At 51.8% G+C, this 22,741-nt stretch overlaps 1 protein-coding gene across 2 annotated transcripts; it reads right to left on the reverse strand.

Moving 5' to 3' along the window:
• Positions 1 to 13,778: 13,778 nt before the first annotated feature.
• LOC118701369 (protein NDRG2-like) lies at positions 13,779 to 22,089 on the reverse strand. Of its 2 annotated transcripts, XM_036405991.2 has the most exons (13): positions 21,053 to 22,089; positions 20,484 to 20,604; positions 19,834 to 19,896; positions 19,671 to 19,731; positions 18,316 to 18,402; positions 17,146 to 17,202; positions 16,592 to 16,686; positions 16,224 to 16,268; positions 16,092 to 16,143; positions 15,926 to 15,973; positions 15,812 to 15,847; positions 15,664 to 15,715; positions 13,779 to 14,881 (listed from the first exon to the last, which is right to left on the reverse strand). In XM_036405991.2, the coding sequence occupies exons 2-13, from the start codon at positions 20,564 to 20,566 to the stop codon at positions 14,748 to 14,750; spliced, it is 813 nt and encodes a 270-aa protein (XP_036261884.1). In that variant the 5' UTR covers positions 20,567 to 20,604; positions 21,053 to 22,089; the 3' UTR covers positions 13,779 to 14,747. The 2 variants fall into 2 exon arrangements, with proteins under 2 accessions (XP_036261884.1, XP_054374435.1); XM_054518460.1 differs by lacking the exon at positions 15,664 to 15,715 and having other exon boundaries at positions 14,758 to 14,881.
• Positions 22,090 to 22,741: the final 652 nt, after the last annotated feature.

The raw sequence follows: 22,741 nt of genomic DNA on the forward strand, positions 1-22,741 counted from the left end.
CACAAATAAACCACTTCCACCCTTTAATTTATTCTCCATAAGTATTGTGAAAATAAAGGCTCTCCTTAATTTAAATCCCTCCAGCAGTGAAGAAAGAGGAATTCCCCTGAACGCCAGCGCTGGCCCTTTTCCCTGGCAGACAAAACCGACCAGCCCCGGTTCCTGACGGCACTTTGCAGTGGGAGTTTTCCAAGGTAGGAATCCCTTTTGATTCAGGTGAAATGTGCGTTTCTGAGTTGAGTCTGTGGTCTGAAAGCACGGCCGTTTGGCCTGGCTGCAAAGCCCAGGCTCAGAGCAGGACAGAGACAAAGGGAGAGGGGACACAGGGTGACAAAGAGGGAGACATTGCAGAGTTCCAGGAGCCATCTGTTACTGCACGATTCCAGGAGCCGTTATTGCAGGATTCCAGGAGCCATTATTGCAGAGTTCCAGGAGCCATCTGTTACTGCACGATTCCAGGAGCCAATATTGCTGAATTCCAAGAGCCATTATTGCTGAATTCCAGGAGCCATTACTGCAGAGTTCCAGGTGCCAGCCGTTACTGCACGATTCCAGGAGCCAATATTGCAGGATTCCAGGAGCCAGCCATTATTGCAGAGTTCCAGGAGCCATTATTGCAGGATTCCAGGAGCCATTATTGCAGGATTCCAGGAGCCATCTGTTACTGCACGATTCCAGGAGCCAATATTGCTGAATTCCAAGAGCCAGCCATTATTGCAGGATTCCAGGAGCCGGCTGTTACTGCACGATTCCAGGAGCCAATATTGCTGAATTACAAGAGCCATTATTGCTGAATTCCAGGAGCCATTATTGCAGAGTTCCAGGAGTTAGTATTGCAGAGTTCCAGCTGCTAGCCATTATTGCTGAATTCCAGGAGCCATTACTGCAGAGTTCCAGGTGCCAGCCGTTACTGCAGGGTTCCAGGAGCCAGCCAATATTGCAGGATTCCAGGAGCCAGCCATTATTGCTGAATTCCAGGAGCCATTATTGCAGGATTCCAGGAGCCATTATTGCAGAGTTCCAGGTGCCAGCCATTATTGCTGAATTCCAGGAGCCATTATTGCAGGGTTCCAGGAGCTGGCCGTTACTGCACAATTCCAGGAGCCAGCCATTATTGCAGGATTCCAGGAGCCAGCCACTATTGCAGAGTTTCAGGAGCCAGTATTACACAATTCCAGGAGCCATTCATTATTACATGATTCCAGGAGCCAGCCATTATTGCAGAGTTCCAGGTGCCAGCCATTATTGTAGGATTCCAGGAGCCAGCCGGTACTGCAGAGTTTCACGAGCCAGCCGTTATTGCGGGATTCCAGGAGCCAGCCATTATTGCAGAGTTCCAGGAACCAGCCGGTATTGCAAAGTTTCAGGAGCCAGCCACTATTGCAGGGTTCCAGGTACCAGCCATTATTGCACAATTCCAGGAGCCAGCCATTACTGCACAATTCCAGGTGCCAGCCATTATTACACAATTCCAGGAGCCAGCCATTATTACACAATTCCAGGACCCAGCCATTATTACACAATTCCAGGAGCCAGCCATTACTGCAAGGTTCCAGGTGCCAGCCACTATTGCAGAATTCCAGGAGCCAGCCATTACTGCAGAATTCCAGGACCCAGCCAGTACTGCACAATTCCAGGAGCCAGCCACTATTACACGATTCCAGGACCCAGCCACTATTGCACAATTCCAGGTGCCAGCCATTATTACACAATTCCAGGAGCCAGCCATTATTACACAATTCCAGGTTCCAGCCATTACTGCACAATTCCAGGACCCAGCCACTATTGCACAATTCCAGGTGCCAGCCATTATTACACAATTCCAGGAGCCAGCCATTATTACACAATTCCAGGACCCAGCCATTATTGCACAATTCCAGGACCCAGCCATTACTGCACAATTCCAGGACGCAGCCATTACTGCACAATTCCAGGACCCAGCCATTATTACACAATTCCAGGACCCAGCCATTACTGCACAATTCCAGGAGCCAGCCATTACTGCACAATTCCAGGACCCAGCCATTATTACACCATTCCAGGTGCCAGCCATTATTACACAATTCCAGGACCCAGCCATTATTACACCATTCCAGGTGCCAGCCATTATTACACAATTCCAGGACCCAGCCATTACTGCACAATTCCAGGTGCCAGCCATTACTGCACAATTCCAGGACCCAGCCATTACTGCACAATTCCAGGACCCAGCCACTATTGCACAATTCCAGGTGCAAGCCATTATTGCAGGGTTCCAGGTACCAGCCACTATTGCAGAATTCCAGGACCCAGCCATTACTGCACAATTCCAGGTGCCAGCCATTATTGCAGGGTTCCAGGTACCAGCCACTATTGCACAATTCCAGGTACCAGCCATTATTACACAATTCCAGGACCCAGCCATTACTGCACAATTCAAGGTTCCAGCCACTATTGCAGGGTTCCAGGAGCCAGCCATTATTACACCATTCCAGGACCCAGCCATTACTGCACAATTCCAGGTTCCAGCCATTACTGCACAATTCCAGGACCCAGCCATTATTACACAATTCCAGGACCCAGCCATTATTGCAGGGTTCCAGGACCCAGCCATTATTACACAATTCCAGGACCCAGCCATTACTGCACAATTCCAGGTGCCAGCCATTATTACACAATTCCAGGACCCAGCCATTATCACACAATTCCAGGACCCAGCCATTACTGCACAATTCCAGGAGCCAGCCACTATTATACAATTCCAGGACCCAGCCAGTACTGCACAATTCCAGGTGCCAGCCATTATTACACAATTCCAGGACCCAGCCATTATTACACAATTCCAGGACCCAGCCATTACTGCACAATTCCAGGAGCCAGCCATTACTGCACAATTCCAGGAGCCAGCCATTATTGCAGGGTTCCAGGTACCAGCCACTATTGCACAATTCTAGGTACCAGCCATTATTACACAATTCCAGGACCCAGCCATTATTACACAATTCCAGGACCCAGCCATTATCACACAATTCCAGGACCCAGCCATTATTACACAATTCCAGGAGCCAGCCATTACTCCACGATTCCAGGACCCAGCCATTACTGCACAATTCCAGGACCCAGCCATTACTGCACAATTCCAGGACCCAGCCATTACTGCACAATTCCAGGACCCAGCCATTACTGCACAATTCCAGGTGCCAGCCATTATTGCAGGGTTCCAGGTGCCAGCCATTATTACACAATTCCAGGACCCAGCCATTATTGCAGAATTCTAGGAGCCAGCCATTACTGCACAATTCCAGGTGCCAGCCATTATTACACAATTCCAGGACCCAGCCATTCCTGCACAATTCCAGGTACCAGCCATTATTACACAATTCCAGGTGCCAGCCATTATTACACAATTCCAGGAGCCAGCCACTATTACACAATTCCAGGACCCAGCCATTACTGCACCATTCCAGGACCCAGCCATTATTGCAGAGTTCCAGGTACCAGCCATTATTACACAATTCCAGGACCCAGCCAGTACTGCACAATTCCAGGTACCAGCCATTATTACACAATTCCAGGACCCAGCCATTACTGCACAATTCCAGGAGCCAGCCACTATTACACAATTCCAGGACCCAGCCATTATTACACAATTCCAGGTTCCAGCCACTATTGCAGGATTCCAGGTTCCAGCCATTATCACACAATTCCAGGTTCCAGCCACTATTGCACAATTCCAGGACCCAGCCATTACTACACAATTCCAGGACCCAGCCATTATTACACAATTCCAGGACCCAGCCATTATTACACAATTCCAGGTTCCAGCCACTATTGCACAATTCCAGGACCCAGCCATTATTGCACAATTCCAGGTGCCAGCCATTATTACACAATTCCAGGTGCCAGCCATTACTGCACAATTCCAGGTGCCAGCCATTACTGCACAATTCCAGGACCCAGCCATTATCACACAATTCCAGGTGCCAGCCACTATTGCAGGGTTCCAGGAGCCAGGCGGCCACTCCAGCCGAGGCCGATTTCCAGGAACAGTCTTTAGAGCAAACCCTGCCTCGGCATTTTCCCTTCCTCTCGGGGTGCCTTTGGCAGCTGCATCGTGCCCGCAGCTCTGGCCTCTGTGCTTCCCAGCCCCTACAACCCCAGGCAGCAAACAGCTCCCCAGGCCAAAGCAAAGCCAAAAACGCCCTAGGAAGCCTCCAAGAATCCTCTGTGCGTCCGCAGAAGTTGTGGAAAAGTGCTGAAAATAAACCCTGACCGACGGCCAAGCCCCCAGATGCCGTCCCTGCCTTTCTGCAGCGGGGCTCTTGTCCTCTGAGGGTTCCGTCCTCGTCCCCGTGTGAGGCTTTGCTCCCTGGTCTGGCTGTCAGGGTCGCTGTGTTGTGCTGCTTTTGGGGGAAAAAGGTTCTTTTTAGGGGGTTTAGGGGCTGGTTTTAGGGGTTTTAGGGGGTTTTAGGGGATTTTAGGGGCTGTATTGAGGGGGTTTAGGGCTGTTTTTAGGGGTTTTAGGGGCTGTTTTTAGGGGGTTTAGGGGCTGTTTTTAGGGGGTTTAGGGGCTGTTTTTAGGGGCTGTTTTTAGGGGGTTTTAGGGGCTGTTTTTAGGGGGTTTTAGGGGGTTTTAGGGGCTGTTTTTAGGGGTTTTAGAGGCTGTTTTTAGGGGGTTTAGGGGCTGGTTTTAGGGGCTGTTTTTAGGGGCTTTAGGGGCTGTTTTTAGGGGCTGTTTTTAGGGGCTTTAGGGGCTGTTTTTAGGGGCTTTAGGGGCTGTTTTTAGGGGGTTTTGGGGCTGGTTTTAGGGAGTTTTAGGGGCTGTTTTTAGGGGCTGTTTTTAGGGGTTTAGGGGCTGTTTTTAGGGGCTGTTTTTAGGGGGTTTTAGGGGCTGTTTTTAGGGGTTTTAGGGGCTGTTTTTAGGGGGTTTTGGGGCTGTTTTTAGGGGTTTTAGGGGCTGTTTTTAGGGGCTGTTTTTAGGGGGTTTAGGGGCTGGTTTTAGGGGCTGTTTTTAGGGGGTTTTAGGGGGTTTTAGGGGCTGTTTTTAGGGGTTTTAGAGGCTGTTTTTAGGGGGCTGTCTTTAGGCTGAGGAGTGGTGCACCTGAACCCAAACCTGCCTCCCGAGCTGTACCCTGCAGCCCTGAGCTCCCCTGCACTGTCCAGCCCTCGAGCTGCCCCTCGGCCTCGGTCATGCCCTGAAAGGACCCCAAAAAATCCCCATCAATTCCCTAAAAAAAGCCCTGGTTCTCAAAGGGTCCTAAACACCCCGCGGAAACCTAAAAAATACCCTAAAAACACCCTCATTCTAAAAAGCCCCTAAAACGCCTCTAAAAATCCCCAAAGAGCCTTTAAAAAAAATCCTTAAGTAATCCTAAAAGAGCTCTGAGAATACCCCTTAAATCTTTAAAACGCCCTGTTAAGGATCTTAAAAAAAAAAAAAAACCCTAAAAAATTCCCCCAAAAACCTCAGAAATACCCAAGTCCTAAAAAAGTCCCCCATGTGCCCTCAACACTCCTCAAAAAGGCCTAAAAACTTTTTAAGTCATCCTAAAAAAGCCCCAAGGAATACCCAAAAACACCCCTAACAATTCCAAGGAGTAGTAAGACAGCCCTTAAAACACCCTAAAATAATTCTTTTAATATGCTGAAAAACCACTAAAGGTGTCCTAAACATAGCCAGAGAATTCCTAAAAAACTCCTGGAAAAAAAAAAAACAAACAAAAAAACCTAAAATATCCCTAAAAAACCCTCCCAGTACAAACCAGTAACCCCTAAACCCCCCCAGTCCCCTCCCAGTACAAACCAGTAACCCCTAAACCCCCCAGTCCCCTCCCAGTACAAACCAGTAACCCCTAAACCCCCCAATACCCTCCCAGGACAAACCAGCAACCCCTAAACCCCCCCAGTCCCCTCCCAGTATAAACCAGTAACCGCTAAACCCCCCCAGTCCCCTCCCAGTATAAACCAGTAACCCCTAAACCCCCTCAGTCCCCTCCCAGTATAAACCAGTAACCCCTAAACCCCCCAATACCCTCCCAGTATAAACCAGTAAAAACCAGTAACCCCTAAACCCTTCCCAGTTCCTCTCAGTATAAACCAGTAACCCTGAACCCCCCCCAAACCCTCCCAGTATAAACCAGTACAAACCAGTAACCCCTAAACCCCCCCAGTCCCTCCCAGTATAAACCAGTAACCCCTAAACCCCCCCAATCCCCTCCCAGTACAAACCAGTAACCCCGAAACCCTTCCCAGTCCCTCCCAGTACAAACCAGTAACCCCTAAAGCCCCCAATCCCCTCCCAGTCTCTCCCAGTACAAACCAGTAACCCCTAAACCCCCCAATACCCTCCCAGTATAAACCAGTACAAACCAGTAACCCCTAAACCCTTCCCAGTTCCTCCCAGTATAAACCAGCAACCCCTAAACGCCCCAATCCCCTCCCAGTACAAACCAGTAACCCTGAACCCCCCCCAAACCCCTCCCAGTACAAACCAGTAACCCCTAAACCCCCCCAGTCCCTCCCAGTATAAACCAGTAACCCCTAAACCCCCCCAATCCCCTCCCAGTACAAACCAGTAACCCCTAAAGCCCCCAATCCCCTCCCAGTCTCTCCCAGTACAAACCAGTAACCCCTAAACCCCCTCCCAATCCCTTCCCAGTACAAACCAGTAACCCCTAAACCCTTCCCAATTCCTTACAGTATAAACCAGCAACCCCAGCACCCCCTCCCAGTCCCTCCCAGTATAAACCAGCAACCCCTAACCCCCCCCCAAACCCCTCCCAGTACAAACCAGTAACCCCTAAACCCTTCCCAGTCCCTCCCAGTACAAACCAGTAACCCCTAAACCCTTCCCAGTCCCTCCCAGTATAAACCAGCAACCCCTAAACCCCCTCAGTCCCCTCCCAGTACAAACCAGTAACCCCTAAACCCTTCCCAGTTCCTCCCAGTACAAACCAGTAACCCCTAAACCCTTCCCAGTCCCTCCCAGTACAAACCAGTAACCCCTAAACCCTTCCCAGTCCCTCCCAGTACAAACCAGTAACCCCTAAACCCTTCCCAGTCCCTCCCAGTACAAACCAGTAACCCCTAAACACCCCCAGTCCCCTCCCAGTACAAACCAGTAACCCCTAAACCCCCCAATACCCTCCCAGTATAAACCAGTACAAACCAGTAACCCCTAAACCCCCCCAAACCCTGCCAGTATAAACCAGTAACCCCTAAACCCCTGAATCCCCTCCCAGTACAAACCAGCATAAACCAGTAACCCCTAAACGATTCCCAGTCCCTCCCAGTATAAATCAGCAACCCCCACATCCCCTTCCATTTCCTCCCAGTGTAAACCAGTAACCCCTAACCCCCCCCAATCCCCTCCCAGTACAAACCAGTAACCCCTAAACCCCCCCAAACCCCTCCCAGTATAAACCAGTAACCTCTAAACCCCCCCAGTCCCCTCCCAGTACAAACCAGTAACCCCTAAACCCTTCCCAGTCCCTCCCAGTACAAACCAGTAACCCCTAAACCCTTCCCAGTTCCTCCCAGTACAAACCAGTAACCCCTAAACCCTTCCCAGTCCCTCCCAGTACAAACCAGCAACCCCGAAACCCCCCAATCCCCCCCAATACCCTCCCAGTATAAACCAGTACAAACCAGCAACCCCTAAACCCCCCCCAAACCCCTCCCAGTATAAACCAGTACAAACCAGTAACCCGTAAACCCCCCTCAATCCCCCCCAATCCCCTCCCAGTAACCCCCAAACCCACCCCAATCCCCCCAGTCCCTCCCAGTACAAACCAGTAACCCCTAAACCCTTCCCAGTCCCTCCCAGTACAAACCAGTAACCCCTAACCCCCCCCAATCCCCTCCCAGTACAAACCAGTAACCCCTAAACCCCCCCAATCCCCTCCCAGTATAAACCAGTAACCCCTAAACCCTCCCAATCCCCTCCCAGTACAAACCAGTACAAACCAGTAACCCCTAAACCCCCCTCAATCCCCCCAATCCCCTCCCAGTCTCTCCCAGTATAAACCAGTAAGCCCTAAACCCCCTCCCAATCCCTTCCCAGTACAAACCAGTAACCCCTACACCCCCTTCCCAATTCCTTACAGTACAAACCAGTAACCCCTAAACCCCCCCAAACCCTGCCAGTACAAACCAGTAACCCCTAAAGCCCCCAATCCCCTCCCAGTACAAACCAGTACAAACCAGTAACCCCTAAACCCCCCCAATCCCCTCCCAGTACAAACCAGTACAAACCAGCAACCCCTAAACCCTTCCCAGTCCCTCCCAGCATATACCAGTAACCCCTAAACCCTTCCCAGTCCCTCCCAGTATAAACCAGTAACCCCTAAACCCTTCCCAGTCCCTCCCAGTACAAACCAGTAACCCCTAAACCCCCCCAATCCCCTCCCAGTACAAACCAGTAACCCCTAAACCCTTCCCAGTCCCTCCCAGTACAAACCAGTAACCCCTAAACCCCCCCAATCCCCTCCCAGTATAAACCAGTAACCCCTAAACCCCTGAATCCCCTCCCAGTATAAACCAGTAACCCCTAAACGCCCCCAAACCCCTCCCAGTATAAACCAGTAACCCCTAAACCCCCCTATCCCCTCCCAGTATAAACCAGTAACCCCTAAACCCCCCCAAACCCTGCCAGTATAAACCAGTAACCCCTAAACCCCTGAATCCCCTCCCAGTACAAACCAGCACAAACCAGTAACCCCTAAACCCTTCCCAGTCCCTCCCAGTACAAACCAGTAACCCCTAAACCCTTCCCAGTCCCTCCCAGTACAAACCAGCAACCCCGAAACCCCCCAATCCCCCCCAATACCCTCCCAGTATAAACCAGTACAAACCAGCAACCCCTAAACCCCCCCCAAACCCCTCCCAGTATAAACCAGTACAAACCAGTAACCCGTAAACCCCCCTCAATCCCCCCCAATCCCCTCCCAGTAACCCCCAAACCCACCCCAATCCCCCCAGTCCCTCCCAGTACAAACCAGTAACCCCTAAACCCTTCCCAGTCCCTCCCAGTACAAACCAGTAACCCCTAACCCCCCCCAATCCCCTCCCAGTACAAACCAGTAACCCCTAAACCCCCCCAATCCCCTCCCAGTATAAACCAGTAACCCCTAAACCCTCCCAATCCCCTCCCAGTACAAACCAGTACAAACCAGTAACCCCTAAACCCCCCTCAATCCCCCCAATCCCCTCCCAGTCTCTCCCAGTATAAACCAGTAAGCCCTAAACCCCCTCCCAATCCCTTCCCAGTACAAACCAGTAACCCCTACACCCCCTTCCCAATTCCTTACAGTACAAACCAGTAACCCCTAAACCCCCCCAAACCCTGCCAGTACAAACCAGTAACCCCTAAAGCCCCCAATCCCCTCCCAGTACAAACCAGTACAAACCAGTAACCCCTAAACCCCCCCAATCCCCTCCCAGTACAAACCAGTACAAACCAGTAACCCCTAAACCCCCCCAATCCCCTCCCAGTACAAACCAGCAACCCCTAAACCCTTCCCAGTCCCTCCCAGCATATACCAGTAACCCCTAAACCCTTCCCAGTCCCTCCCAGTATAAACCAGTAACCCCTAAACCCTTCCCAGTCCCTCCCAGTACAAACCAGTAACCCCTAAACCCCCCCAATCCCCTCCCAGTACAAACCAGTAACCCCTAAACCCTTCCCAGTCCCTCCCAGTACAAACCAGTAACCCCTAAACCCCCCCAATCCCCTCCCAGTATAAACCAGTAACCCCTAAACCCCTGAATCCCCTCCCAGTATAAACCAGTAACCCCTAAACGCCCCCAAACCCCTCCCAGTATAAACCAGTAACCCCTAAACCCCCCTATCCCCTCCCAGTATAAACCAGTAACCCCTAAACCCCCCCAAACCCTGCCAGTATAAACCAGTAACCCCTAAACCCCTGAATCCCCTCCCAGTACAAACCAGCACAAACCAGTAACCCCTAAACCCTTCCCAGTCCCTCCCAGTACAAACCAGTAACCCCTAAACCCTTCCCAGTCCCTCCCAGTACAAACCAGTAACCCCTAAACCCTTCCCAGTCCCTCCCAGTACAAACCAGTAACCCCTAAACCCTTCCCAGTCCCTCCCAGTACAAACCAGTAACTCCTAAACCCTTCCCAGTCCCTCCCAGCACAAACCAGTAACCCCTACACCCCCTCCCAGTCCCTCCCAGTACAAACCAGTAACCCCTAAACCCCCCCAATCCCCTCCCAGTACAAACCAGTAACCCCTAAACCCCTCCCAGTCCCTCCCAGTACAAACCAGTAACCCCTAAACCCTCCCAAAATCCCTTCCCAGTACAAACCAGTAACCCCTACACCCCCCCCTGCCAAAAACATTTCCTCCTCCTCCCCGCACCAAATTCCAGTGCCTCCATCCCCCAAATCTCTGTTATCGAGTTTCTGGCCTGTCCTGGGCACATGATATCGAGTTTATGGCACGCGTTATCAAATTTCAAATTTGTCCTGGGCACATCTTATCGAGTTTATGGCACACGTTATCAAATTTCAAATCTGTCCTGGGCACATCTTATCGAGTTTATGGCACACGTTATCAAATTTCAAATCTGTTCTAGGCACATGTTATTGAGTTTCTGGCACATGTTATCGAGTTTGTGGCACACGTTATCAAATTTCAAATCTGTCCTGGGACATGTTATCGAGTTTCTGGCACATGTTATCGAGTTTCAAATCTGTCCTAGGCACATGATATCAAGTTTCTGGCAGGTATTATCGAGTTTCAGGCACATGTTATCAAGTTTGAAATCTGTCCTAGGCACATGTTATTGAATTTCTGGCACATGTTATCAAGTTTCTGGCACATGATATCGAGTTTCTGGCCTGTCCTGGGCACATGTTATTGAGTTTATGGCACACATTATCAAATTTCAAATCTGTCCTGGGCACATGATATCGAGTTTATGGCACACGTTATCAAATTTCAAATCTGTCCTGGGCACATCTTATCGAGTTTATGGCACATATTATCGAGTTTGTGGTACATGTTATCGAGTTTGAAATCTGTCCTAGGCACATGATATCGAGTTTATGGCACATGATATCGAGTTTATGGCACACGTTATCAAATTTCAAATCTGTCCTGGGCACACGTTATCGAGTTTCTGGCACATGATATCGAATTTCTGGCACATGTTATCAAATTTCAAATCTGTCCTGGGCACATGATATCGAGTTTCTGGCACACGTTATCAAATTTCAAATTTGTCCTGGGCACATGTTATCGAGTTTCAGGCACATGTTATCGAGTTTCTAGCACATGTTATCGAGTTTCAAGTCTGTCCTGGGCACATGATATCGAGTTTCAGGCACGTGTTATCGAGTTTGTGGCACATGTTATCGAGTTTGAAATCTGTCCTAGGCACATGTTATCGAGTTTCTGGCACATGTTATCGAGTTTGTGGCACACGTTATCGAGTTTCTGGCACATGATATCGAGTTTCTGGCACATCATATCGAGTTTCTGGCCTGTCCTGGGCACATGTTATCAATTATCAGGCACATGTTATCGAGTTTCTGGCACATGTTATTGAGTTTCTGGCACATGATATTGAGTTTCTGGCACATGTTATCAAGTTTCAAATCTGTCCTGGGCACCTGATATCGAGTTTCTGGCACATGTTATCGAGTTTCAGGCACATGTTATCAAGTTTCAAGCCTGTTCTGGGCACATGTTATTGAGTTTGTGGCACATGATATCGAGTTTGTGGCACATGATATTGAGTTTCTGGCACATGTTATCGAGTTTCTAGCACATGTTATCGAGTTTCTGGCCTGTCCTAGGCACATGATATCAAGTTTCAGGCACATGTTATCGAGTTTGTGGCACATGTTATCAAGTTTCAAATCTGTCCTGGGCACATGATATCGAGGTTCAAGCCTGTCCTGGGCACCTGATATCGAGTTTCTGGCAGGTGTTACCGAGTTTCAAGTCTGTCCTGGGCACATGTTATCAAGTATCAGGCACACGTTATCAAGTTTCAAGCCTGTTCTGGGCACATGATATCGAGTTTCTGGCACACGTTATCGAGTTTGTGGCACATGTTATCGAGTATCAGGCACATGTTATCGAGTTTCTGGCACATGTTATCGAGTTTGTGGCACATGATATTGAGTTTCTAGCCTGTCCTAGGCCCATGTTATCGAGTTTCAGGCACACATTACCGAGTTCCTAGCCTGTCCTAGGCACATGATATCGAGTTTCAAGTCTGTCCTGGGCACATGGTATCGAGTTTGTGGCACATGTTATTGAGTTTATGGCACATGTTATCGAGTTTGTGGCACATGTTATCGAGTTTCTAGCACATGTTATCGCGTTTCCGGCACATGATATCGAGTTTGAAGCCTCTCCTGGGCACAGGCTGTTCCCTCTCTCTCTCTCTCTCTCTCTCTCCTGGCGGGCCTGCCCGGTGCCTCTCCGTTCTCCCGCCCGAGGCCTCTCCGTTCTCCCGCCCGGTGCCTCTCCGTTCTCCCGCCCGCTGCCTCTCCGTTCTCCCGCCCGGTGCCTCTCCGTTCTCCCGCCCGGTGCCTCTCCGTTCTCCCGCCCGCTGCCTCTCCGTTCTCCCGCCCGGTGCCTCTCCGTGCTCTCGCCCGGTGCCTCTCCGTGCTCTCGCCCGAGGCCTCTCCGTTCTCCCGCCCGGTGCCTCTCCGTTCTCCCGCCCGGTGCCTCTCTGTTCTCCCGCCCGGTGCCTCTCTGTTCTCCCGCCCGGTGCCTCTCCGTTCTCCCGCCCGAGGCCTCTCCGTGCTCTCGCCCGAGGCCTCTCCGTTCTCCCGCCCGGTGCCTCTCCGTTCTCCCGCCCGGTGCCTCTCTGTTCTCCCGCCCGGTGCCTCTCCGTTCTCCCGCCCGAGGCCTCTCCGTTCTCCCGCCCGAGGCCTCTCCGTTCTCCCGCCCGGTGCCTCTCCGTTCTCCCGCCCGCTGCCTCTCCGTGCTCTCGCCCGAGGCCTCTCCGTGCTCTCCCGCCCGCTGCCTCTCCGTGCTCTCGCCCGAGGTCCCTCCGTTCTCCCGCCCGGTGCCTCTCCGTTCTCCCGCCCGGTGCCTCTCCGTTCTCCCGCCCGGTGCCTCTCCGTTCTCCCGCCCGAGGCCCCTCCGTTCTCCCGCCCGAGGCCTCTCCGTGCTCTCCCGCCCCTCCACCCTCGGGGGCTCTTCCCCTCCCATCCCTGCCCCAGCCCGGCTCACCTCACGCGGCCGCGCGGCTTCCCCAGCAGCCGCCTCAGGACGGGCCGGAGCTCCGACCCCCTCGCGCACCGGAAGTGGAGGGACGGCTTTACCGGAAGTGCGCAGCCTTTAATGCCCGCGTGCTCGGGGGCGGGTCCGTTGCCCCCAGTGGCTGCGCCAGGTGCCAATATTCGAGGCTGGGCACCCATTGGTGGGACCGCGGCATCCCGGGCAACTCAGTCACTTCCTCCGAAACCAGTACAGACCAGTAAGCCCGTCCAGTACAGACCAGTAACCCCGTCCAGTACAGACCAGTAACGGCTGCACCCCTCCCAGTGCATCCCAATCCACCCCCAGTACAGACCAGTAACCCCTGCACCCCCTCCCAGTCCCTCCCAGTATAAACCAGTAACCCCTTAACCCCTCCCAATCTCCTCCCAGTCCCTCCCAATCCACTCCCAGTACAAACCAGTACAAACCAATGACCCTCCAGTCCCTCCCAGTCCCTCCCAATCCACTCCCAGTACAAACCAGTAACCCCTAAGTCCCTCCCAGTCCGTCCCAGTCCGTCCCAGTTCTCCCAGTACAGCGCACACTGGACACGTTTCTGTCAATGCTTGGATACTTTATTGATTTTGGGGAGGGGTCCCGGGAGGGTTTTTGGGGGGGGTTGAGGTTTTTTTTGGGGGGGGTTTGAGGGTTTTTTGGGGTGTTTTGAGGGGTTTTTTTGAACAGGTTTTTTTTTTTTTGGGGAGGGGGTCCCAGGGGGGGGTTTCGAGCAGGGTTTTTTTGGGGGGCTTTTTGGTGGGTTTTTTTGGGGTTTTTTTGGGGTTTTTTTTTTGGGGTTTGAGGGTTTTTTGAGGGTTTTTCGGAGGGGTCGGGGGGGGTTTATTGAGGGTTTTTTTGGGGATTTTTTTTGGCGGATTTTTGGAGGGCTTTTTTGAGGGGGGATTTTTTTTGGCGGATTTTTGGGGGTTTTTTGAGGGGGTATTTTTGGGATTTTTTGAGGGGTTTTTTCAGGGTTTTTTGAGGGTTTTTTTGAGGGTTTTTTTTTTAATGTTTTGAGGGTGTTTTTGGGTTTTTTTGGGGGGTTTATTTTGAGGGGGGTATTTTTGGGATTTTTTGAGGGTTTTTAAGGGTTTTTTGAGGGGTTTTTTTTGAGGGTTTTTTATTGTTTTGAGGGTTTTTTTGGGGGGTATTTTTGGGATTTTTTTGAGGCTTTTTTTAGGGTTGTTTGAGGGTTTTTTTGAGGGATTTTTTATGTTTTTAGGGTTTTTTTTGGGTTTTTTTTGAGGGAGCATTTTTGGGATTTTTTGAGGGGTTTTTTGAGGGTTTTTTTGAGGGATTTTTTTGAATGTTTTGAGGGGGTTTTTTGGGGGTTTTTTTGAGCGGGGTTTTTTTGGGGGGTTTTTTTGGGGTTTTTTTGGGGGGGTTTTTTGGGGTTTTTTTTGAGCGGGGTTTTTTTTTGGGGGGGTTTATTGGGGTTTTTTTTGAGCGGGTTTTTTTTTTTGGGCGGGGTTTTTTGGGGTTTTCGGGGTGGGATTTTTTTGTGGGGAGGGGTCCCGGGGGTCGCTCAGGGGCTGGCGGGGGTGGCCCCGCTCCCGGTGCTGCCCCGGCTCAGGGTTCGGCTGCGGCCGCGCTCAGCCTCGCCCGCGGTGACGGAGCCGGTGCGGGAGCGCGACAGGCGCGTCATGGCGGAGGCGGCCACTGCGGGGACACGCCCCCTTGGGACACGCCCCCCCGGCGGCCGGGACACGCCCCTTGCCCTCCCGGACACGCCCCTCAGTTTTCTCCAAACCACACCCCTCCCCTGTTAAGCCACACCCCCTTGTGTAATCCGTGCCCCTTCTGTTCCGAGACACACCCCTTCCTCTCCCAGCCACGCCCCTGCCCCTCCAAGCCACACCCCTTCTTCAGAGAACCACACCCCTTTATGTGAGCCACGCCCATTTCCTCCAAACCACACCCATTCCCCATTAAACCACACCCCATTATGTAAACCACGCCCCTTCCCCTCTGAGCTACACCCATCCCCTATTTGACCCCACCCCTTGATGTAAACCACACCCATTTCCCAGTAAACCCCACCCATTCCCCATTAAGCCCCACCCACTCCATGTTAAACCACGCCCATTCCCCAGTAAACCGCCCTTCATGCAAACCACACCCCTTCCCTGTTAAGCCACGCCCTCCACCTTAACCACACCCTCTACAACCAAAGCCCTGCCCTATCACCAAGCCACGCCCCCTTCCCCAAGCCACGCCCCCTCTGCCCCTTCTGCCAACAGATATTAACGGGTTGGTCATGCATATTAATGAGCCCGTCATGCATATTAACGATCCACCATGCATGTCCAGTTTCTCACGCATATTAACGAGTCCATCGTGCATCTTAACGAGCCCATCATGCATATTCATGAACCCACAAGGCATGTTGGGTTCCTTATGCATATTAACGAGCCCTCATGCATATTAACGAGCTCACTTACTGTAGCCCATCCCCTGCAGGAAGTACTTGATGGCCTCGGTCAGGCGGCCGGGCTGGGGGAGTGGGCGTGGTCAGCGCTGGCCACGCCCACTGAGCTCACACAACAGACGCCCCCCCGGCCACGCCCCCATTGACCTTTGACCCCTCACCTGGGCGATCTGCGGCTGCCCGCCCCCGTCGGCCATCTGCAAAGGGGCGTGGTCAGTCAAGGGTCAGTCAGGGGTCAGGGGTCACTCAGGGGTCACTCAGGGGTCAAAGGTCACCTTCAGGAACGACGTCTGCGTCGGGTCCAGTTTGGCGTTGCATTCCACCTTTGGGGGCGGGGCCAAAGGGGTCAGGGGGTGTGGCCAAAGGTCGGGAGGCGTGGCCCAACTAACCACGCCCCTCTGAGTGACCACGCCCCCTGCCCCAAGCCCCTCCCCCACTCACCACGGCGTCCTCGTGGGGGGCTTGGTCACCGACCACCAGCAGGGCGGGGCAGCTGGGGGTCAAAGGTCACACAGCGGTCAGTCAGGGGTCAGCCAGGGGCCACTCAGGGGTCAAGGGTCAGAGGTCACTCACCGCAGGCTCCCGGCCCCGCTCCGCTCCAGGCCCAGGTCAGCACGGCTGATGGGGGTGTGGTCATGCGTTAGCCACGCCCACAATGCCCACACCCCCTTGTGACCCCACCCATAATGGCCACACTCCTCTCTGACCCCACCCCCTTCAGGACACACCCATTCCTTAGCCCCTCCCCTTTTGCCACACCCCTTTCCTCCCTCTGGCCACACCCCGACACCTAAAGCCACACCCCAACACAGCCACGCCCACCAAGGCCACGCCCACACGCCAATAAAACCAATGGAGAGGAAACCCCATCCATTTTTATTGCCTCTTAGCCACGCCCCTTCCAGACCACACCCTCCCCGAGGCAGGCCACGCCCCCTCACCTGGTGTACATGCTCCAGAGCAGGGCGGGGTTGGGCGTGGCCGCCAGGTGCTCCCGGACCCGCCGGACAGGGGGAGGGGCGGCGGCCAGCTCGTCCTGAGTGACCCCAGAGTGACCCCAGAGTGACCCCAGAGTGACCTCTGACCCCCCGAGCGACCCCCGAGCGACCCCCGGCCTGAAAAACCACCCAAACCTGCCAAAAGCCCCAAAAACCCCAAAAAACTCCCAAAAAACCCCCCAAAACCCATCAAAACCACCCAAATATCCCCAAAACCCCCCCAAAAAACCCAAAAAAAACCCCAAAACCCCCCAAAAAACCACATAAACCCTCCAAAAAGCCCCAAAACATCCCCCAAAATCCCCAAAACCCCAAAAAAACTCAACCTCCCCCCAAAAAATACCCCCAAAACTACAAAAACACCCCCGAAAACCCCAAAAACCCTAAAAAAACCCACAAAATCCCCCGAAAAAAAAAAAACCCAAAAAACCCCAAAACAACCAACTTCCGCCGAAACCCCCCAAAAACCCCCAAAAAAGCCCCAAAATCCCCCAGACCTGGGTGAAGAGGTGGCTCAGGATCATTTCGTTGGTCGACGTCGTCAGCCCTGAGAGCTGGGCGGGAGGGACGGATTTGTGAGACCCCCCCCCCAAAAAAAATAACAGACCCCAAAACGCCAAATTTCCCCCCCAAAAAAACACCAAAAAAACCAAAAAAAAAAGCCAAAAAAACCCCAAAAAAACTCCTCCAAAAAACCACCCCAAAAATCCCCCAAATTTCCCCCAAAACACCCGTCCCAACCCCACCCCTCTGGGAAAAACCAACGCCAAAAAATAAACACCCCAAAAAAAACCCCAAAAGAAACGCCCCACCAAAAAATAAATATAATAAAAAAAAATAAAAAACAACCCTAAAAAAAAAAGCCCAAAAAAACCACAAACAAGAACAACCCCGAAAAAAACCCCAAACCCCTCCAAAAAACCCCAAAAAAACCCAAACAAAAAAAAAAAATCCAAAAAAACCGAAACCGAACAAACCCCACCCTAAAAAAACCCGAAAGAAACCCAAACAAAAAAAAACCCAAAAAACCAAAACCGAACAAACCCCACCCTAAAAAAAAACCCAAAAGAAACCCAAACAAAAAAAAAACCCAAAAAACCAAAACCGAACAAACCCCACCCTAAAAAAACCCTAAAAATAAACATTAAAAAAAACCCCTAAAAATAAAAAATCCCCCCAAAGAAAACCCAGAAAATCCACAGAAAAAAACCCCAAAAAACCAACTAAAACAAAGGAACAAAAAGCCCTAAAAACTCCACAAAAAAACCCCCCAAAAACATCAAACCCCCCATAAAAAACCCACCCCAAAACAACCCAATAAAAACCCCCCAAAAAACCCCAACCTTCCCCAAAAATAATAAAAAAAAAATCCCAAAAACCTCGCAAATTTCCCCCCCAAAAAAAAAAAAACAAAAACCCAAAAAAGCCCAAACAAAAAAAAAAAACCAAAAAACCAAAACCGAACAAACCCCACCCTAAAAAAACCCTAAAAATAAACATTAAAAAACCCCTAAAAATAAAAAATCCACCCCAAAGAAAACCCATAAAATTCACACAAAAAAACCCCCAAATTCCCCCCAAACCCCCGCCCACTTGGCCCCACCCTCCGGGGCCCCGCCCTCTCAGGCCCCGCCTCCTCGGGCCCCGCCCCCCGAGGCCCCGCCCACCTTGCTGGCGGCCCAGTCCATCCATCCCTTGGCTTTGGGGTCCAGGTTGATCAGCACCAGCCCCTCCACGGCCTCGGGGTGCAGCAGCTGGGGGACCCCAAATCGGACAGAACGGACCCAAAACCGGGCCCAGAATCAGCACAAAATCGGCTCAAATAAACCCCCCAAAATTAGCCCGAAACGGGACCCTGGGGGACCCCAAAATCACCCGAAAGGGACCCAGAAATGGGCCCGGAATCAGCCCCAAATTATCCCAAATAAACCCCAAATAAACCCCAAATAAACCCCAAAATTGCCACAAATAAATCCCAAATAAACCGCAAATAAACCCCAAAATTGCCACAAATAAATCCCAAATAAACCCCAAATAAACCCCAAAACTGCCACAAATAAATCCCAAATAAACCCCAAATAAACCCCAAAATTACCACAAATAAATCCCAAATAAACCCCAAATAAACCCCAAAATTGCCACAAATAAATCCCAAATAAACCCCAAATAAACCCCAAAATTGCCACAAATAAATCCCAAATAAACCCCAAATAAACCCCAAAATTGCCACAAATAAACCCCAAATAAACCCCAAAATTGCCACAAATAAATCCCAAATAAACCCCAAATAAACCCCAAAATTGCCACAAATAAATCCCAAATAAACCCCAAAATTGCCGCAAATAATCCCAAATAAACCCCAAATAAACCCCAAAATTGCCACAAATAAACCCCAAATAAACCCCAAAATTACCCCAAAAAGGGACCCCAAATAAACCCCAAATAAATCCCAAATAAACCCCAAATAAATCCCAAATAAACCCTAAAATTACCACAAATAAATCCCAAATAAACCCCAAATAAACCCCAAATAAACCCAAAAATTGCCACAAATAAATCCCAAATAAACCCCAAATAAACCCCCAAAATTGCCACAAATAAATCCCCAATAAACCCCAAATAAACCCCAAAATTGCAACAAATAAATCCCAAATAAACCCCAAAATTACCCCAAAAAGGGACCCCAAATAAACCACAAATAAATCCCAAATAAACCCCAAATAAATCCCAAATAAACCCAAAAATTAACCCAAAATGACCCCAAAAATAACGCCAAATAAACCCCCAAAATTACCTCGAGAGGGTGACCCCAAAATCAGCCAAAAATTTCCCCAAAATTACCCCAAAATAGAGACCCCAAAACTCCCTCGAATAAACCCCAAATAAACCCCAAAATGACCCCAAAATGACCCCAAAATGACCCCAAAATGACCCCAAAATGACCCCAAAATGACCCCAAAGCCCCTCCCAGTACGAACCAGTGACCCCCAAAGCCCCTCCCAGTTTCCCCTCCCCCACTCACCCCGAACTTGGCCAGCACGAAGGCCCCGGCCCCCACCCCCACCCCGACGATGCTCCGGATCCTGCGAAAGGTCAGAGGTCACAGAGGGGGCGGGAGGTCAAGGCGGGCGTGGCCTGAACCTTAGCCACGCCCCCCCTCCCCCCCAAGCCACGCCCCCACTCACCCCAGGCCCTGCAGGACCCCTGGGAGAGCCTCGGCCAGTTGCTCCAGGGAGGGGTACTGGTACCTGGGAGGGGTCAGAGGTCACGCAGGGGTCACGCGGGGGTCACGCGGGGGTCACGGGACGGGGGAGGGGCAGCTTTGGGGGTGGGCAGGGCGGTTTAGTGGGCGTGGCCACCGGGTTTGTGGGCGCGGTCTGTGGAGGGGCGTGGTTACTCGGGCAGGGGGGTAGGGCGGGGTTTGGGGGCGGGGTTTCCCAGGGCGTGGTCACCCATGGGGCAGTTTTGGGGGCGTGGTTCATGGGCATGGTTACCCAGGGTGGGGGCAGTTTTGGGGGGCGTGGTCTGTGGAGGGGGCGTGGTTATCGGGGGTAGGGCGGGACAGTATTGGGGGTTTGTGGGTGGGGTTTGGGGGTTCATGGGCGGGGTTTTGGGGGTTGGTGGGCGGGGTTTTGGGGTTGAGTAGGCGTGGTTACCTGGGCGGGGTAGGGCGGGGCAGTATTGGGGGCGGGGCAGTATTGGGGGTTTGTGGGCGGGGTTTTGGGGGTTGGTGGGCGGGGTTTGTGTGTCGGTGGGCATGGTTACCCGGGCGGGGTAGGGCGGGACAGTATTTGGGGTTGGTGGGCGGGGTCTGTGGGTCGGTGGGCGTGGTTACCCGGGCGGGTAGGGCGGCGCCCCCTCCTCCATGCCGGGCGGCTCCAGGTGCACCAGGTGGAAGCTTCTGGAAATCTCCGACATCTCCGGGTGCCCGAAGAGCTCCGAGAAACACGTCAGGTCTGGGGGGGGGGCGGGGTCAGGGGTCAGGGGTCAGCGGGGGAGGGGCCTAAGGGGTGGGGGAGGGGTCTGGGAGGCAGGGGAGGGGTCTAAAAAGCGGGGGGAGGGGCGGGGGGTATGGGAGGGGTCAGCCGGGTGGGGGAGGGGCCCAAGGGGGTGGGGGAGGGGTCAGCTGGGGGGGGTGGGGGAGGGGCTCGGGCATGGGGGCGGGGTCAGCAGGGTGGGGGAGGGGCCCAAGGGGGGGTGGGGGAGGGGTCAGCTGGGGGGGTGTGGGAGGGGTCAGGAGGGCGGGGGAGGGGCTCGGGGGTGGGGGCGGGGCTCACAGGGCGGGGGAGGGGCAGGGCAGGGAGGCAGGGGAGGGGCCCGGGGAGTTGGGGGCGGGGCCCGGGAGGCAGGGGAGGGGCCCGTGAGTTGGGGGCGGGGCCCGGGGGGGCGGGGCCGGGGACGCACGGGTGTGGCCCACATCCGGGAAGGTCAGCAGGGCGGGGCGGCCGGGCCGGGGGGACCCCGAGGTCCAGGCGTGAACGAGCCCGAAGGGCGACTCCAGGAGGTGCTGGGGAAAGGGCAGAGAAACCGGCGGAAAACGGGGATTCGCGCCCAAAAATACCGGGATCGGCCGCCCCGAAAATCAGCAATCCCCATTCCCTCAGCGAACCCCCCTTGGACCCGAAAATACCCAGATCCTCAAAGCCTAAAATCCCAAAAAATCCCCAGAATCGCAAATCCTAAAATCCCAAAAATACCCCAGATCCTCAAAGCCTAAAATCCCAAAAAATCCCCAGAATCCCAAATCCTAAAACCCCCAAAATCCCCAAATCCTAAAATCCTAAAATCCCAAAAACACCCCAGATCCTCAAATCCTAAAATCCCAAAAATACCCCAAATGCTCAAATCCCCAGAATCCCCAATCCTCAAATCCCCAAAATCCCCAAATCCTAAAATCCTAAAATCCCGAAAATACCCCAGATCCTCAAAGCCTAAAATCCCAAAAAATCCCCAGAATCGCAAAATCCCCAAATCCTAAAATCCTAAAATCCCAAAAATACCCCAAGTCCTCAAATCCTAAAATCCCAAAAATACCCTAAATCCTAAAATCCCCAAATCCTCAAATCCTAAAATCCCCAAAATCCCCAGAATCTCAAATCCTAAAATCCCCAGAATCCCCAAATCCTCAAATCCTCAAATCCCGAAAATACCCCAAATCCTCAAAGCCTAAAATCCCAAAAAATCCCAGAATCGCAAATCCTAAAATCCTAAAATCCCCAAATCCTAAAATCCTAAAATCCCTAAAATCCCCAAGTCCTCAAATCCTAAAATCCCAAAAATACCCTAAATCCTAAAATCCCCAAATCCTCAAATCCTAAAATCCCCAAAATCCCAGAATCCCAAATCCTAAAATCCCCAAAATCCCCAAATCCTAAAATCCTAAAATCCCAAAAATACCCCAAGTCCTCAAATCCTAAAATCCCAAAATCCCCAAATCCTCAAATCCTAAAAATCCCTAAAATCCCCAAATCCCCAGAATCCCCAAATCCTAAAATCCCCAAATTCCCAAATCCCCAAATCCCAAAATCCCCAAGTCCTCAAATCCTAAAATCCCAAAATCCCCATATCCTCAAATCCTAAAATCCCAAAAATAAGCCAAATCCTAAAATCCCTAAAATCCCCAAATCCCCAGAATCCCAAATCCTAAAATCCCCAAAATCCCCAAATCCTAAAATCCGAAAATCCCAAAAATACCCCAAGTCCTCAAATCCTAAAATCCCTAAAATCCCCAAATCCCCAGAATCCCAAATCCGAAAATCCCAAAAATCCCCAAATTCCCAAATCCCAAATCCCTGAATGCACAAATCCCTGAAATCCCCAAAATGTCCAAATGCCAGAATCCCAAACTCCCAAATTCCAAATCTCCAAAATCCTCAAAATGCTCAAATCCTGAAATCCCCAAATCCTCAGAATCCTTGAATCCCAAATCCCCCCAGTCCCCAAATTCCTGAATGCACAAAATTTCCAAATCCCCAAAATCCTCAACCCCCAAAATCCAAAAATCCCAAATCACCCAAACCCCCCAAAATCCCAAATTCCCCAAATTCCCCACATCCCCAAAATCCCAAAAATCTCGAATTCCCAAATCCACAA

This window comes from Molothrus ater, unplaced genomic scaffold, assembly GCF_012460135.2.
Source record: "Molothrus ater isolate BHLD 08-10-18 breed brown headed cowbird unplaced genomic scaffold, BPBGC_Mater_1.1 matUn_MA609, whole genome shotgun sequence".
Lineage (NCBI taxonomy): Eukaryota > Metazoa > Chordata > Aves > Passeriformes > Icteridae > Molothrus > Molothrus ater.

Bases quoted from the DNA above. Each gene is read 5' to 3' on its own strand.
- LOC118701369 (XM_036405991.2), bottom strand. From the start codon at position 20,566: ATGTCGGAGATTTCCAGAAGCTTCCACCTGGTGCACCTGGAGCCGCCC. The intron at 19,897-20,483 runs GTAACCACGCCC...GACCCCTCCCAG, and splicing joins GCGCCGCCCTACCCGCCCGG to GTACCAGTACCCCTCCCTGG. The intron at 16,687-17,145 runs GTCTGGGGGATT...GGGGTCACTCAG, and splicing joins TGAGCCACCTCTTCACCCAG to GACGAGCTGGCCGCCGCCCC.